At 48.0% G+C, this 17,832-nt stretch overlaps 3 protein-coding genes across 3 annotated transcripts; 2 read left to right on the forward strand and 1 right to left on the reverse strand.

Annotated features, from left to right (window-relative positions):
- Window positions 1-566: 566 nt before the first annotated feature.
- Window positions 567-2,579, forward strand: N7508_011094 (uncharacterized protein; the record flags this gene model as incomplete). Its single annotated transcript, XM_058469154.1, has 4 exons — window positions 567-635; window positions 695-946; window positions 1,010-1,913; window positions 1,972-2,579. The coding sequence occupies 4 exons, from the start codon at window positions 567-569 to the stop codon at window positions 2,577-2,579; spliced, it is 1,833 nt and encodes a 610-aa protein (XP_058314132.1).
- A 7,158-nt stretch (window positions 2,580-9,737) lies between these two features.
- On the reverse strand, window positions 9,738-14,341 carry N7508_011095 (uncharacterized protein; the record flags this gene model as incomplete). The annotated part of the gene is made up of 2 exons (XM_058469155.1): window positions 9,738-12,232; window positions 12,289-14,341. The coding sequence occupies 2 exons, from the start codon at window positions 14,339-14,341 to the stop codon at window positions 9,738-9,740; spliced, it is 4,548 nt and encodes a 1,515-aa protein (XP_058314133.1).
- A 1,057-nt stretch (window positions 14,342-15,398) lies between these two features.
- On the forward strand, window positions 15,399-17,645 carry N7508_011096 (uncharacterized protein; the record flags this gene model as incomplete). The annotated part of the gene is made up of 1 exon (XM_058469156.1): window positions 15,399-17,645. The coding sequence occupies one exon, from the start codon at window positions 15,399-15,401 to the stop codon at window positions 17,643-17,645; it is 2,247 nt and encodes a 748-aa protein (XP_058314134.1).
- Between the last annotated feature and the right edge of the window lie 187 nt (window positions 17,646-17,832).

The raw sequence follows: 17,832 nt of genomic DNA on the forward strand, positions 1-17,832 counted from the left end.
GGAGGGTTGTTGGGGATTGCTCATCGCAAATTCACACCACAATCAGTCTCTTGATTTTCAGTTCAGCGGAATCTTTTTTAACATCCTTGAGCGTCCATCAAATTGCCATATATGTACTGTGTCTGTTCAGTCCGGGCCATTTTACTCGCTATTGTTTGCGAGGTTTGTCGGCGTCGGTCATTTTCTTGCACTCCCAAACGAATTGTCATAATCAAGGGAAATAAAACCAAGTATCTAGGAGATATGGCAAGGCCGAATATCTTTGCTCATTCTGTCTTAATGGAATACCAGCGCTGAGGATAGGGGGCTCTGTCATCGTAATACATGTATTAATACAGATATCTAACCTTTTTAGTTTTGTTGACTAATAATGGGCTAGTCCGCCTTAGGAAAATCCCCCACGCAAACCAGGCATCCGGATTCCATGGTTCCGACATTTGGCCGCTCTGCCCCCTTCGTATCCAACCCCGCCGGTGCGGAAATATTTCTGTCAGCCACCTATTGTTGTAGGTCGGAAACGATAAAAAATCAATGCCCGAAAAGGGCACAAGCAAGTCGCTATCAATATGTGCAGTTACGATTGCTCGGTGCACCCGACTGATATCAACGAAGATAATGACATCACAGGGATCGGAGTGAGTATAGCCAATTGCGAATTCACCTTGCGAGTCGAAACGCTTACCTTCCTTCGAAGGTTTTGATAGGATACTGTGCAACTGCGGGCATCGCGGTGTTCATTATTGTGTTTCACTACTTGTCTTCCTATGAACCTCGTCTGGACCCTTTTCGAGACAAGCAGGCCAATCCTCTACTATGTGTACGGCCACGACCGAACCCAATTGATGAAATAGTGCTTCGAGGCCCACGAGAACTCTTTTTCAAGGCATTTGGCACAATGAGTAGAGGGCGGAAAAATCATACCCGGCTCGAAAAGTCGCTCGTCAAGGTATGTTACAGCAATGAGCTCCTAGATTGATCAATGCTCAGCAATACTCAAACGAAAACACAGTGCATTCTCTCTATGAGTGATATTCAAATCATTACCGGCATCTCTATCATTGTCAGCGGTGCGGCACAGCTCAAATGCGGAATCTCGACATACCAATGGCAGGTGCTTGTCTACCTAGCATGGTTCTCTAGCCTGACCCATCTCTCATGTCTGACTCTTCTCCGAAACTACCTACATCAGCGGCCGGCAGAACGAATCTGGCGGCTCATCTGTATGTTTGTATTAGTTGTACTACTGATCTTGGCATTCCTTCCAACGGCCAACTACAGATGGCAATATGGATATTCTGCAAAAAGCACCGGTCGTCCTGCACCTCAGGACTATGCCATCTGCTACCTAATACCAGTACAACGCCCTGATCCAGCTCCGAATTATATGTATGTTTCGGTTGATAACGGTCATGTCTTAAGTGACTCTTCTATGATGGCTATGTCTATATCAGTCGTTTTGGTGTTTGTTGGCTTTGTGTGCAGAGTGTTAAAATTGCACCAGAGTCTGTCAAGTTTTCTTGCTCGGACTATCCGCGGGAGAATCAGCCATATGCTACGCAAACCCCTTCGAACGATTGAAGGCTGGTGTGTTACTCCAAGCTTCCTTCATAGTCTGCAAAGGCTTCTGTTGTATCGGCCCCTTTTGGCCCTTTTCCTCACTCTACGTATCCTAGTAGATACCTGGGATTCAATGTTTTTTGAGGTGGGTTCATCAATGATTCAATTTAACCCAAGCTTACTGAGAACCCAGGTCTGGTGGCTCATTATCAGCTTCATTTGGGGTGTTCAGCGTTTGTTCAACACCGTGCGTCTCTTTCTCAATAAAGAAGACATGGAGTGGAGCTTCGGTCAGGTCATGTCTATTGCACTTCTTGCTGTTCCTTTGGTAACTGCCTTTGAATTTTTCTATCCGGGTGAGTTCAAAGTATATCTGTAATTGGGCTCTTCCAGTAGTTGCTGACACATCTCAAGAATCTAAGACTCAAGAAGTGGAGGAGCCTCAGGGCCAACTGTGCTCTGTTTCGGTCGACCGCAGTGAGCACGCCTCTGAACTGCCGGCCTACAGCGAGCTCCACTTGCCGGTTGTGCGAGATTTGGCCCGTCGGACCTTCAATGACCATCCTGACTACGAGCTTTACTACGCATCCGGCTCTCTGACCGCTCCCGCTGTAACGCTGGTTCTCTCTGTCGTTTCTCTTTCTCTTTGGTGTCTCATACGGGCATGCACGTTTAACGGCCTGGAAGGCCTGGGGTTTTTGCAGATCTCCTTTTACCCCTGGGGTTTAACACCTTTGGTATTGGCTTTTTGCATCTTCTATGGTATCCTTTTCTCCTTCCTGGTCGCTACTATGGGATCGAAAAATCGACGTAAGGGAGAGGGTCATAGCTTGCTTGTGCGATCACTACCTGTGATAAAAATCATTTGCTTGACTGGTGCCGCTTTTGTGATGTTTGCCTTTGGGGTTTCCGGGCCTTACCCCGGTTGGGCCGCCCTTGGCGTGGCTGGTTTGTACTTCCTTTGCTCTTTGTTTGCTTCAGCCAGTGATTGGTATACAAGAGTTCACCTCGCCGAAGTATAATAGACTCTTGCCTTGGTGACATATTCTAGAAATTGGAATGCCATTGCATTATTTGCAGCAGTTTGCCAAACCTTGGAATTATATTTTATCCTTGTCGAGTAGTGATGGAAGTCCGACGTAGAGACAAATGGGGACTTGGGTATAAATAGACTCAATGTCTCTCGGTACAGTACTTCCAAGATTGAAAGACTTGGCCTCTTGATATCTATAGGTCCCCTAATCAGAAGCCGCATAGAGCACCCGGCTGGATGAAATATGATCAATTCGTTAGCATGAATCGGTGCCCCACAGAGAACATCAGTGATTTAACTAATTTGGAAACGTTTACCTGTAAAAAAAAAGGAACAGTATGGAGACGGAAGTCGCAATACAACTGTGAACTGACACTCCATGCCCGTGGGATCTCTGAGAGTCCCGCGCCCGGAGCCCGCGGACACCGACAAGATTCTGGAGATGGGGCCAGGGCCTGACTCGGTCGTAATTCCAGCGCTTTCATTGGCGCCAAGCATAAGGGCTCTCCAGGGCTCCATCTTCTATCTGGCGCCAAGTATATGGTCGCGTTGATAGCTACACCGGATGAGACTCGTTCCGTATCGCGCCATTTTCAGAAATGCTAATGAAAGGGTCTGTCGGATTGACAGATACTGGTATGTGCTAGTATTGAGGTGTCCCATTGAGATGCATTGATGTTGTTCTATCTGGATCTTGCTGTTGAAGCGTTAACAGATCTCAGGAGTCGTTCCTAGCGTGTTACGACGCTGGTATGCTGAGCGTACCCCGTTTACCATACAGAGACAGAGACAGAATGGGTACTTGATGAATATCCCTGTTCTTAGTGGTAAAATACCACCCCTCAGTTCGACACATTGTGCCACTTGGTGTCTGATCGTTTCTGCCATCTTGTACTGCCCCCTTCCAATTTTGCCCTGGATCTCTGGCTCTGTCAAAGAGTATGTCGTCATCACCTACCTTGAAGTCATCGCCTACCTTGGTGTCCTTACCATTCGACATTCTCTTTCACATAGCAGCCTACCTCGACATTCGAGACTATATGCACCTCAGTCGCTCAAGCCGCTCAATGTTTAGCTTAATGAAAAATAGCATCATTGCACGGGCTATTGTCAAGGTGAGAATAACGAAACAAACGTTTTCTACCCGCTATGGACCAACACACCATGCTGAAACTTATCTTAGAATATTCTGCTTTACAGCAAAGAAGGATAAGTAGCTTGGGCCACTAAGACCGGCTATTATCAGGCCATCCAACATCGCTTTGATGTTCATGAAGCGGTCTCCACTGCGTCCCCATATTCTGTTTCAGTGCTGGCTTATGCCGCAGACTTCTTGTACCACCAAGGCTTTCTGTGCTACCGAGTCAAAAGCCAAATTCGTTTACTGGATGTACACAATGCCGGCCAAAAAGAGCGTGTTTTGGACCTCGACCATATGACCCGTCATATCATCGGAATTGAATACGAACAAACCACCCTTCTACGGTTCAGTTGCGATATATTGATCCTTCTGTTCAGCCAAGGCTATCGATTTGAACGTCCAACTTCCAAGAACCTTTCCAACTCACCTTAACTTGATTATGGGCCAATACTGGACTCTTTCTTGTTACAGCCCAAGACAAAGACTCTGCTCCAGCCAATCGCTGGAGCTTGCATCAACCTTGGTGGTGAGGAATTGAACACTACCGACCCATTGATATACTTGTTCTTTGCAAATGGTGGCAAACCATAAGCCCTCGCACTGATTTCAAAGCTTGCTTCATACTGACAGATAGGATCGAACGATGCCAGACAATTAATAACGCTGGTCCAATTATATCCCACCAAGCCCCCACAAGTCTCAGACCGGGATCTATTTAGCTAGTAGGGAGCACGACAGGGTACGTATGGTGAACGATCTCGTCTCTAGTTGTGTACATATCTATCTAACATGATATGGAACAGTTGGGGCATACTGCCGGACAACAAACCCGCCAAGGTGTAAGACCGCCTGATATTCGAACTAGTGCCTTGCTCACCAACTCAGCCGCACAGAAGTATTGTAAAAGGACCAAAATTGAGCCCAGGTAACAATTGCCCAGATCAATAGAGGCCAGTGTATGGCTTTGTCGAGGGCCACTGGCAAGAATGATTTCTCATAGTTCGGCAATCAATTTCTTTCACCTATTCCCACTGTACGCGCGCTGTTTTGGAATTTAATCAGCGGCCGCATAGAAGGTGACAGGAAGAACTTGGATTGGCTCATTTCCTATTGTCGTCAGAAACTTTCGGCAATTCAGAAATGAGTCATCTACTAAATGAGGAGGATTTATTCGAATACCTTTCAAGGGACAAGAAACTTTTGATTATATGAATATTGGGCACAGTCTTTGTCTCTATATTGTGTAATCCAGTATCCTGAGGAACGGAGTCATACTCATCTCTTCCTCATTTTGTCTGACGACCTGCATGTCCACATCGCCGAGCAGAGGCTCGTCCTTTTCATGAAAAAAATTGGTGAAGCGTTTCCGTTCCCTTTCAAGTACGAAATGGCCATCTTTTATTTTCCCCTTTTCGTCTGCCTGTTACCTGCAACTGGCAGTCAGCGCGGCAGTGTCTCACTGGATGTTTATTCTTCAGTCCCAAAAAAGACTTCACCCACCCCCCCCCACTTTTCTGCTTTTGATCCTATTGCCCTCAGCCTGTGTAAAAAATACGTAGAATTGAGCTTAGGAATGGATCCACTTAACATCCACCACTTGTCATCGGCGGATTACATGTTGTTTTGAACACCCCGTCATGAATTTGTCTCTGGGGAATATTAATCATGAACAAATCAACGATATTTAGTTCTGAACAAATTTGAAATAGCAAAGCATGCGATGATGGTCGTGCAAGGTTTTGACCATTTTATTATAGGCCAAAATTCCGGGGTTGGGGTTTTCACGACCGACTGACTCGCAAAAGGGTTGCTTTTCGCTTATCGACCTCTAAAATCCAGACGCGTTTGCTCGCAGTGTACCTCGTGTAAGCTTTTTCCAGGGCTGGCAAACCTCTTCATGAATGCTCAAAATCACTAGGGACGGAAATGTTTCGTTCCGACAAATGAAGTACGGAGCAGAGTAGTGATGGGAGAGAAATAAAGACAAGAGCACTAGAGCAACCTTTTATGACTTGGGCGGAAACAATACATGAGCCATGAACTATGGGGACATTGAGCCGACTATTCGGTCTCCTTCCAGATTCCGAAATGGAACGGAGGCTATACAAGATAACAGAGACATGTTTTGCTAATCAAAGTGTAAACTGCAGTGTGGTAAAGATGTAGTGCGGGTAGGCACGTATGCAGACTGTGTGCAGTTGCTGCGAGGGCCGAGCTAAAAAATGGAGACGCTCACTGGAGATCGATGCACATTCCGGATTGAAGTGCCAGCGAGACCAGGAGCCCAAATCGAATTTCTGTTCTTGATCGATGGTGGTGGACATCCTCGTATTCGAGACTTCACAATATACGTCTTCAGGTAGCATCTTCCTAAAACTACAGCCTGAACAGAGCTGTAGCACCTTAAGGCTCACTAGATCCGAAGAATCAAGTCCACATCCACAGCCCGGAGTCACTCCATTCCTTGGCATTCGAACATCTAGCTATTCAAATGCATCCCCAGAAAAAAGCCAAAGGCTTCTGCCATTTGGGACAAGGAACCTTCTCCCTGAACTTTGCAATTGCTGATTCAAAGTGGTTTCTGGTAGCTCCCGTCATTAGAAGATTTTCCAATGCGTCAAGTCTGCCAGGAGCCCACATAAAATTTTGATGCTCGTTCGGATCCATGACGACGGGGTAAGATCCACAGCGATAAGACTTTAGAGACCTTCGAGACTTCTTGGCCTGAACCAGGAAATGAATTTGTTCAATCCATCTCCTGCTTTTTGGTGTATGAAACACGTCGTTGTCGCCCACTTGATCATATATGCAAGTAAGTATCAGGCCGGTCTCCTTGAAGAATTCCCGAATCAAAGCTTCTAATATCTTTTCTCCGGGATCAACTTTCCCCCCCCATGCCTCGTACATATTTGGCGAAGAGTCATGCTTAGCACGCTGTCCCAGGGAGGCCCGTATTTCGCCCCTCTGCCATCTGCAGAGCCAACCTCTCACGCTGATTCCAGATACTTTGCAAATATTTTCCAGGGAGTCACACTCCTCTTTCCGCTTCTCTAGGTATTCTTCCCATGGGACGTAAAATTGTCGGAGGCTCTCTGCAACACGGCAGATGCCGAATTTGGTTTTTATGAGAAAAAACCCGTTGTTCATCTTTCTTGATCACACTGGTAATGAACTGGGTCACTAAATATTGCGAGTTAGAATTTCCTGCGAATAAAATTCATGGTAAGACAAGAAATCGAACCTTGAGAAAATGACAAATGCCAAAGTAATCAGCGGAATAGACCCGGGAATGAAACTGACAAGAAGTTCCGTTCCTGTCAATCTAAGCCTTTGGTTCAAGAACACCGTAGTGTAGGCCAGAAACATCACATAAGCAGATAATATGACTCACGGTCTGAAACAGACACTAGCACACCGTCTGATATGACGCCTACCCCCTGTATACACGCCAAGGGTGAGCTGATTGGATCTCACTGTATCAAAAGCCACAGTTGCCAGACTAATAATGTGATTGCTTCGTTTCTATGCGCAGCGGAGGTCATCCGGAGCGACTCGGAGTCTCCTGCTTACTTCGGACATCGTGACTGCAGTGATGAGTGCACGGTTCACTTTAATTAGACTTGGTGATTGAATAGGTAGCGGTCTATTAGTGACTAGTAGCTCTAGCTATCGGCGTTGTTATCACTGCTGCTGCGGGTTAGATCACATCCAAGGCTTGGGGACAAACAGGGAGACCCAGCTCAGTGTGGATCAGTTCGCATTCTTTGAGTTGGTACACAGCACAGTAAAGATTCTGATCCTCGGACACTGGGCGCCACTGTGGATGACGGTTAGGGCATTTACGGCTTATTCGTCACTTCACGGGTTAAAGACAATGTGAGCACCTTTATTGGGTCCCGGATCATCCACCTCAGGGTGATTAGGGTCCCGCAAGAGAGGAACGAGCCTCTATAATCCCAGACTGTTAGAAACAGCAAATGGGGCTGTTGAGATTTCGTCCGTGATTACCTAGCCATTGGTGAACTGAAGGCACTCCCTTTCCAATCAGTAACAAGACAACTCTTGGCCACTGTAGATCTATTTGCTTTCTGGTCTAAATGAGCTGCTCTCACCGCATGGTGGCTGCACTAGAGTTGAGGGTACGCTCGGAAATTGTGCAAAACAACTCGCCACTGAGAGTCTCGATGGCCCACAGGCAGACCAGTTGTATAGCCAAAGGCCATTATTATCGCCATTCCTTTTTTGCTTCTTCTTGTCCGGCCCGTTGATGCAACAAGTGAAATAAAATATCAATAGGCCCCTAGCAAAACCACGAAATCAACTTTCCCAGCTAACCTTATCTGATTGTGGGCCAAATTTGGATCCCCTGTTGCAGTCCAGGGCGGAGGCTTTGCCCCAGCCGATTGCCGGAGCATGCATCAACCTTTGTAATGTAGCGTGTGAAAATCCGCAACTGAGAACGAAAACATACAAATCGATTTTTTTTGTTGGACGAAAGGAGCTAATCCCATATCGTACCATGCCAGGTACGTCCGACTCAAGCAACCAATTGGAGCGAATCACTGTAGCAATGCAGGTTTGGTATTACAATGACAAATATGTCCAGCCAATTGCTGTGCGGCATGATAGACGCTCATCCCGTTACTTTTTGCTAAGGCCTACACTTTTCCCCCGCCATCATTTTTCCATCTATTTTAATGACTCTGGTGTCCCATAATACTGTAGCACAAAATTCCCTCATAGAAAAACTCCACTCAAAATGCAATAATCTTCCAACGATTTGCCCCAGCCCCACTGTCCTCTCGTGTGAGATCGGGACCCAGCGGGTCACCAAAATATACTTCTTCCAGCCATTCCTGCAAGTTGGGCCCGGTCCTTTCTATGGCCATGACGTCCCCTGTGTTCATCGTATTCCATTTATCTTGCCATCTTTCAGGTAGTTCACCAGTTGCCATCTCTCGCATTTGGCCAACAAGGATTGTGGGCGTTATTAAGGATGTGTCGAAAGGTGGTTGGCCCACGAACAGTTCAAAGAGCTGCCAACCTATTAGCTTGGGTTTTTATAGATTACCCGAGTATGATTTCACCTATCATGCAGCTCATCATGCTCCATAAATCGACACGATAATCAATGTAATCTTGAAATATAACTTCCGGTGCCCGAAGAAACAAAGGTGTATGTAGTTTTCAGGAACAGCAGTGCGCAAAAATGACTCTCTCCGAAGTGGTTATTTTGACATCCTGAGCCAGATTCCAAGAATGATTCCCGTAAGGGGCAGGTTTTACAATATATTCGGGCACGCCAGCTTCCAGGCAGTTCGCATCGCGTTTTTGGACAAAGCCAAGTTCTGGTTTTTCTAACATCTCAGTAAACCTTTCTTCTGCCACTTGTTTTGAGCCTCCCAGCAAAGTCGACACACTATTGAACGCGTCCTTTACTTCTCTCCTTAGCTTCCTCCGCAACTCCACCAACCTTGGACAGTCCACAAGCACGTGGATATCTGTTTCTTGCGCGCCGCAGTCGCAGTGGTCGTCGTCGCCATAACCGATCTTCTTGCGATAGTTGGACAGCCAATTGTGGCCCGTGCGCAGCTGCGTCAGCAGGTAGTCCCGCCCCTAAGGAGTCTTCCGTACAGCTTCCTACTGTGCGTCGCCGGTAGAGTATCATCGATCAGGGAGGATCGAAATCAGTTTCACCACATGCACACAGAGATTCTTTCTAGAATGTCGGATTGACAGATACTGGTATGTGCTAGTATTGAGGTGTCCCATTGAGATGCATTGATGTTGTTCTATCTGGATCTTGCTGTTGAAGCGTTAACAGATCTCAGGAGTCGTTCCTAGCGTGTTACGACGCTGGTATGCCGAGCGTACCCCGTTTACCATACAGAGACAGAGACAGAATGGGTACTTGATGAATATCCCTGTTCTTAGTGGTAAAATACCACCCCTCAGTTCGACACACCCCCTCAGCGAGTGCCCTTTCTGCTCTTGCAGATGTGTGCGTTAGACCTCGCCCACCACCAGATGTTGCCGTATATTTTCCATACCCATCGATTGCATGAATTCGAGATGCTTTTGGCGGGGTAGTAGCTTTGTGAGACCATCAGCTACCATATCGGCGGTTTTCACCCAGTGTACGGTGATGCGCTTGCTCTGAACCTCCTGCCGGAGCCAGTGCTGGTGTATGTCAACATGACGGAGCTTCGTGCGCAGTTGAGGTGTTTCTTTTTCGAGGATCCCGATAGTCTGCTGATTGTCGCATTTGATGTTTAGCTCATGCTCAGGATCAAAGCGTATTGCTTTGAATAGCCGTTTCCACATGGCCACGGTCCTGGCAGCTTCTGAAACCGCAAGGAGCTCAGCTTCGGTTGTACTGGTAGTCACCGTACGCTGCTTGCCAGCTTTCCAATCGACAGGTCCTCCAAACATCATACATGTGTATCCTTCAGAGCTTTTTCGATCGGGATTATCAGCGAATGAGGCGTCACTAAAGAACTGAACGGCCTCCGGTATCTGACAATTTTTCTGTGATCGATCACGCGCTCTGTACGCGATCGCCGATGTCCGAGTGCTGTCAAGGTACGAGATGACTCTATTGATTGCATCAAGGTGCTGAGGACCGGGATTTGTGAGGAATTGAGCCAGTGTAGCCGTCGCTTTCGCTGAGTCCGGTCTAGTGATCGTCGTTGCATATTGAGCTGAGCCAACCTTCTCCTGGTACTCGTGAATCTGTTGAGGCGTCGCCTGGCCGTCAAATGGCTTGAGTGGGGTACTAGGGAGTGGTGTATCATATCTGCGAGATCCAGTAAGATGGTAACGGTGAGCCATCGAGGATATATATGAATCCTGACAGAGCCATAGGGCCATCTGTTGTCTGTCACGGATAATGCGTATCCCGAGGAACCACTGCGCCTCTCCCATATCTCGAAGCTCCCAGTGTCTGTTGAGCTCTTCTCTCAGATGTTTGGCTGCTGCATGCTTTGAAGAATGATTTACAATGATGATATCGTCAACATAGAAGAACACCATGATGCCGTCCGCTGCGAAGAGGCAAATATCTTCCTGCACTACCTGCAAGCCTAGAGATGTGAAGATCTTAGACGCTTCTCGTTGCCATAGGCGTGGAGATTTTCGTAGGCCGTATAGAGCTCTAAGAAGCTTCCAGCACTTGGCCTTACCATCTTTCTCAAACCCTGGTGGTAATGAGACGTATACAACCTCATCTAGTAGGCTATTGAGGAATGCGTTGACAGCATCATATTGATATGTGTCCAGATCGAATGCAGCAACTAGGGCGAATACAGCACGCGCGGTTCGCGCTGCGAGAGTCGCTGAGTACTTTTCTTCTGCCGTCATCCGCTGGAGATCTCCTCGCACGCATAGTCTCGCTTTCAGCTTGCTCAGGAACCCATTGCTATCAAACTTGTAGGTGAAGACCCATTTGAGAGGTAGGATCTGAATACTGCGGTCCGTTGGACGCTGTACTACCTCGAAGGTGTTTTTACGAGTGAGTGTGTCAATTTCAAGGCCTGCAGCCGCAAGAAATCCCTTGTGATATTGATGATTGATCATTTCCTTCCAGTTCTGAGGCTCTGAAGGCAGATCATCGCGGTGCACGAGGTTATGAAGGTGAGGAGCGTTTAGTCCTGTTGCGAACGCTGCTAACACACCTTCATGATAGTCCTCTGGCTCTTCTAGCGCGGCGGTAAATGCCTGGTCCACTGGTTTCCTCTTCCGTGCTCCAGAGACGATGTTTTGGTCCGATACATCTCCCACAATATCTCTTGGTGCTCTTGGACGTGCTGTCGCATGTTGTGCGGGCCCTCGATCCCCGGGAAATGCTCCTTGAGATGGTTGCTGCGCCTGAGGCGCCGGCAGAAGCTGTGGCTCTGCCGAGGGTGTTAGAGACGGCGTGACCGTCTGCTGAGGTTGGCCTGGTGATTTCGGTGGTTCAAAGGCATTTTCTTGGCGTTGAACGTCCGGTATAGCTTCTGGTGACTGCTGAGTGCTTTCACTAGCTGGCTCGTTTGTTTCTGGCTGGCTGACACGCTGTGTGAGCTGCTCGATGTCCTCATGCTCATCTTCACCGATTTCCCATGGCATAGCTTCGATTACGTCGCTAATGGGTGGCTTTACTAGTTCTTTGGGGTCATATCGTAGATTCTCGTCGAATACTACGTCCCTGACTTCTCGCACGGCTCCTCTGTGCGGAAACCACACTCGCCAGATGTTCGAGGCTGTGTAGCCTACTAGATATCCGATATCCGCGCGCGGCTCCATCTTGTGGCTCTTTGGAATATCTTGGCGGCGCACGTAAGCGCGGCATCCGTATAACCGCAGATTTGAGAGGTTGATGCGTTGTTTTGGCTGCATGTGATCGATTCCTGTTGCCTCAGCGTACGGAATAATCCACTGACCGTTTGGAAGCTTAGTGGGCGATCTGTTGATGATGTATACAGCTGCTTTAACAGCTTCTGGCCAGAGAGCCTTCGGCAAGCCTGCTTCCAACAGTAAGGCTCGTGCCCTCGCAATTATCACCCCCCAGATCGTTCACCGAAGCTGTTCATCTCTGGTGTGCCCACCACACTGTGTTCCACGATGAAGCCACATTCACGGAGGAAGTCTTCTACCGTGCGGCCGGCAGCGCGCTCGTTGTCATAGCGGAAGGCTCGAATTGGCAACTTCAATTGTGTTATTGCAAACGCGACAAAATTCTTGACTGCATCCTGACAACCACTCTTCTTCTGGTGTGTTGAGGCGGCATGTAGGCGTATCCCTTCGAGGTAGAAGTGTGTCATCCACTTATCATCGTTGTATGCTGTCTCTATCTGCACAAGGTCAAAGTGAATTCGACCATATCTGCCGTACTTGGTTCCATGAGCTCTTCTCGAGATTTGGCGCTTTGCGCTAGTCATTTGACAGACTTCACATCTCTCAGGATTGCCGGCAGCATCATCGACATGCTGACCAATGATCTTGATTCCATCAACGAGTTCTGCAAGTTTCTCGATACGCTGATCATACATATGACCTAGGCGTTGATGCCAACGCTCGGCGGTGGCTGAGGATATTAATGGTTTTTCTGAATGCTTGATTGTAGCGAATCCAGCCGGAATTGGCCGGTATTCGAGTACGTATAGCCCACATTTCTCCTCTAGCTTTGCAATAGGCTGACCGCGGCGAACGAGTGCCAGTAACTCGATATTCATGATGAATCCCTTGCTCTTCAGTCTCGACGCCGAAAGTAGGTTCGTGTGGAATCCTGGCGAATACCGTACGTCCGAGACCTCTCCGATAGAGATCTTTCCGGTCTTGGGGTCTGTGAGGTTCAGTCTGACCGTTCCAAAGCCCTGGATTCTTGTAGAAGCGTCTCCGGTGATGACAGTGTAGTCAGCAGGAGTGAATGAGATGAATCTGTCACGATCGTTGCTGATGTGAGTATTCGCGCCAGTATCGACGATCCAGCTATCCTTTAGCGGAAACTCATCACCCTCTTGTGCCGCTTGTACCGCAAGATTATGCGAAAACATAGAGATAATCTGTTCGGACGACTGCTGATCTTCTGAGGCTGCAAACTGAGCTGATTCGACCTTGGTAAGCTTTGCGATGGCTTCCTGGTCCTGGGGGCTCATCCTCTTGATGAATTCAGGGATCTTCTTCTCTACAGCTTCGTTCGGGTTCCAGCCTTCTGGCCTCTGCGATTTGTTGAGATAATAGCACTGCTGATACGTATGGGCACCATTACCACACGGGCACCGTGTACGGTACGTTTTCTCCGCTGGCTTTGACTTATTTTGACCAGGTTTAGCCTCATGCTGACCATCTAGCGTGGCAAGTGCAACCTTCGACGATCCCTTCTTCGCTGACTGTCCAAGAGCCTTACGGCGTGTTCGGTATGCGGAGATAACGTCGTGGAAGGATATATCGTGTATGAGGATTTTCTCCTGCCACGTGGTACAGAATACGTCATCTATAGGCTGAATAGCGCGCAGGAAGTCTCGAATAGCGTATTTGACACTGTATACCACATCAGGCACATCTGCACACTTTGCTTCCTCATATAGACTCGTCCACTGAGTGAGCCAGTGATCTGTATTGACGTTATTCGTTGGTTGTTTGATCATGGCCCTCCACGCAGCTCGAAGCTCTTCGGTCCGGGTCTCTGGCTTTGGCTTGAATTCACGAGCTAGCCTGACAAGCTTCTGATACGGCGAAACCTCATCGACTGTGAGATAGTGATACTCGGTTGCGAGAGAACGTGTGATTAGGCTGTTCATGCGTGCCATCACCTTCAGCAGGCGCACCCGTTGAGCCTCACGCCTATCATAGGCTTGAATGCGTCGAGTCCACTGGGTAAATTCCTTCTCTGTGAGTTCAAACTCATCCTCCACATCTTCGCGAATACTGCTAGGTTGAGGCTCTCGGGCGGCCTCGGGAACCTGTCGTACGCTCTCTTCTGCAAGATCTGGATTCAGATAGTCCCACACATCTTCAGAGATAGCTGCTGAGCGTATGTGGCCGATCCAGACTCTCCATTGACTTTCCGACCGTAGTCGCTGGTCCTGAGGCACTGCCCTCAGTTCTTCTGAGTAGAGGCCTTCTGACATCCTTATACTGCTTTCCCTTATTGTACTTTATCGTCCTGTTCGCAATCGGTCGTTGGCAACGCTCGCATGTGCCGTTCAGGGGTAACCGGGCGATTCAGAGGTATCCGAGCTATTCAGGGGTATCCGGCACTGCGGAATATTATACACGTCGCTAAGATACAGAGCAGAGAGGTCTGATATATCTTAATGGATATTGCAACGGGCAACCGGGCTCATAACTGTCGGATTGACAGATACTGGTATGTGCTAGTATTAAGGTGTCCCATTGAGATGCATTGATGTTGTTCTATCTGGATCTTGCTGTTGAAGCGTTAACAGATCTCAGGAGTCGTTCCTAGCGTGTTACGACGCTGGTATGCCGAGCGTACCCCGTTTACCATACAGAGACAGAGACAGAATGGGTACTTGATGAATATCCCTGTTCTTAGTGGTAAAATACCACCCCTCAGTTCGACAGATTTCACAATGCCATCACTTCATCAGCAACGCTGGACTATGAATTTCCGTTGCGAATATATGCTGGAAGGTACAACCTGCTTTTGTAGGGTTGACCAGCTTGATGTACCGTAGTGGATCTTTTTGAGACATGATACTCATTCACATGGGTCTTGTCCATAGAAACTTGACACCGGCCACGAAGATCCGTGAAGATTATATATATCTGTCAACCTAATTGCGAATCATCTTAGGCAATTAATTGAATAGATTTTCTCAGTTCTCTGATTCCATTCCAATCCATTTCAAACTTGGGGCACAAAGTAGCCCTGAGAAATGGCACGTAAAAACGCGTTTGCCTCACGACCCAGAGCCTCCAATGACCCTGGCTGCATTTGTTTACGTTCAGAATCGTAAATATCGCGTTGCAGAAAACAGAAAAGAGATCTATCAACTTTTCACGTCAAGAAGGGCATATAAAGCGCGAACATGACTGGGCCTGTCAACCATCATCCTATCCTCAAGTCCCCTATCAGTTTCTAACCCCAGCCCAGGTAGCTCAAGGTACGTTATGCATCACCGTCGATACCCTTTTGATATACTGATACCAGGAAACAGTAGCATGGCATCTACACCTAATCCGTCCCTGCGGAGGACGCGTGGTCTTCCACGTCGAGACTATAATGCTCTACACAATGGCCTGGTTTCGTCACCTTCGGAGCAGTCTGAGGAATCTATCTGTGAAACAGGACGCCCTTACTCTCCTGAGCCCTCCCCATCTAGGAACACCGAAGACACGCCTCAGACGAAGCAGACTTATTCTTTGCCTAGCTCTTCGCCCTCCCCACTTGATCCTGCCTTTTCGGAAAGCAGGAGCAATACGAGTAGTCCGCACCCGTATAAAAGACGAAAAACCAAGTCGTACTCTAGTTGGACCATTGAGCACTTTTGGACCACAGATCTGGATAGCACTTGGTGTCGGCAGGGTGGCCCACTGAAAAAAGACCGACTACTGATTTGCAAACATTGCAGCTGGTCCTCCAGAGATTCGGCGCGCTATGGTTCCACTTCGAATTTGTTGGTGCATCTCCAGACCAAGCATCGTATCAAGTCTGGGGCCGACTCCATCTTCTTACCCACGGCCGCAGGAAGCCTCGACCGGTTCTTGGAGTCGCCGAGAAAGAAGGCTGGCGTTGAAGAAATGCTAGTCCGATGGGTCATTCAAACTAGACAGCCTTTCACAGTGGTGGAGCATCCGGCTTTCAAGGCACTTATTGAAGCAACGGGGGCTTCTTTGCCCATCAAGACTGCTGATACTCTTTTTAACCGAATCAAGGAGGAATTCCATTCAAGTAGGGCTTACGTGAAAGAGGAGCTTGCTAGGAGCAGCCGCACACTCGCTTTGTCTCTCGACGTTTGGACGTCGGAAAATCAGATTGCGATAATGGGTATCATTGGTCATTGGATCACCCCCGATTTTGAAAAGCGAGATGACCTTCTCGAGTTCACCGAGATCAATGGACCGCATTCTGGAGAGAATCTAGCGGAAGTTGTGTTGAAGATGCTCGCCGAACTGGACATCGCGCCAAAGCTCCTGACCATCACAGGGGACAATGCAGGCAATAACGGGACGCTTTGCGATAGCCTGCATGACCAGCTCCTTAAGAAGTATGATAATGACGATGACCGCTTTCGCATTAGGCCTCTAATGCGATTCCGCGGACGACAGAGTTTCATTCCTTGCCTTGCCCATATCCTCAATCTGATTTGCAAAGATGTGTTAGCTTCTTTAAGGGCTGGTTCGGCTCGAGAAGCAAAGGCGATACTGGACGACATGGCCATTCATACTAGCCCAGCATTCAACTCCCTTCACAGCATGAAAGGAGCAATCATGAAAATACGACTTCTGACGCTGTGGATCGCCCGTAGCCCACAGCGCCGCCAAGATTGGAAAGAAGTATCACCTGGAAAACAAGTCAGTTATGATGTTGACACCCGATGGAACTCGACGTATATCATGATTCAAGATGCCCTTCGGCTACAAACTGAGCTGGGACAGTTTGTGCGGATACATCCAGAAGTTCAGGCCCTCCAGCTTGCCGACGACGAATGGTCGACACTTCAGCAAGTAGCCAAGATCCTCAAGCCGTTCTGGGACCACACAAACTCCGTTTCAAAGGCATGCCCAACAATTGTGGAAAGTCTACCGATTTACTGGAGTTTGGACGATTTGTTAAATGACGTTCGAAATGCGGAGGGAGATTTTGAAGACGTGAACATTGAAATTCGCGATGCGGTGGAAAGAGGCATTCGGAAGATGAACAAGTTTGCTAGAAAAATGGACGACAACCTTCTCTACTATGTGGCTTCCGTGTTGGATCCGCGCATCAAATCGTCTTTGATTGTGTCTCAAATGAGCGAGCAAGATTCGGGGCTTATCGTCTCGCAAGTGCGGGAATTTCTTAAGAAAGAATACCCTCCAGAGCCATTTGTGTCGTGTGAAGTTGACCATCCACGTCCAGCGGGGATGTCGGAAACAATGTGGAGAACTCTGCGCAAAGTCCAGCCATCCAAAGAGGCATCTTTGTCGGATATTGATAAGTACTTGGATTCCCCGCCGGTCAACTGGTCCCACCACATGATCGGCGATGCGGACGCACAATGGGTCCTAAAGTGGTGGAAGGCTAACGCGTTTAATTTTCCACTCATGGCAAAAGCCGCTCGCGATTATCTACCCATCCCTTCGGCAGAGGTCGGGATTGAACGCGAGTTCAGCAATGCTCGAGATGTCTTGGGCCTCCGAAGGCACCGTCTGAACGCGGAGACTATGCGATGGCTGATGCTATTGAGAGGAAAGTCTCAGACTTAAATTTCCAGTGGTGCATGCATGTAATTTTCAGTGCTTCGAAATTAAAGACAGGCACATAATTCGCTATGGAACAAAGTGTCTGAGCATGATTGATGTATTCGGATGTAATGAAACGAATGGTAATGTATGGTATCTTATTATATGAATAAATATGAATTAATCATATATTCATGAATATTGCGAATAT

The sequence above is a fragment of the Penicillium antarcticum genome (assembly GCF_028974205.1).
Source record: "Penicillium antarcticum strain IBT 31339 chromosome Unknown utg000010l_segment0_segment0, whole genome shotgun sequence".
Lineage (NCBI taxonomy): Eukaryota > Fungi > Ascomycota > Eurotiomycetes > Eurotiales > Aspergillaceae > Penicillium > Penicillium antarcticum.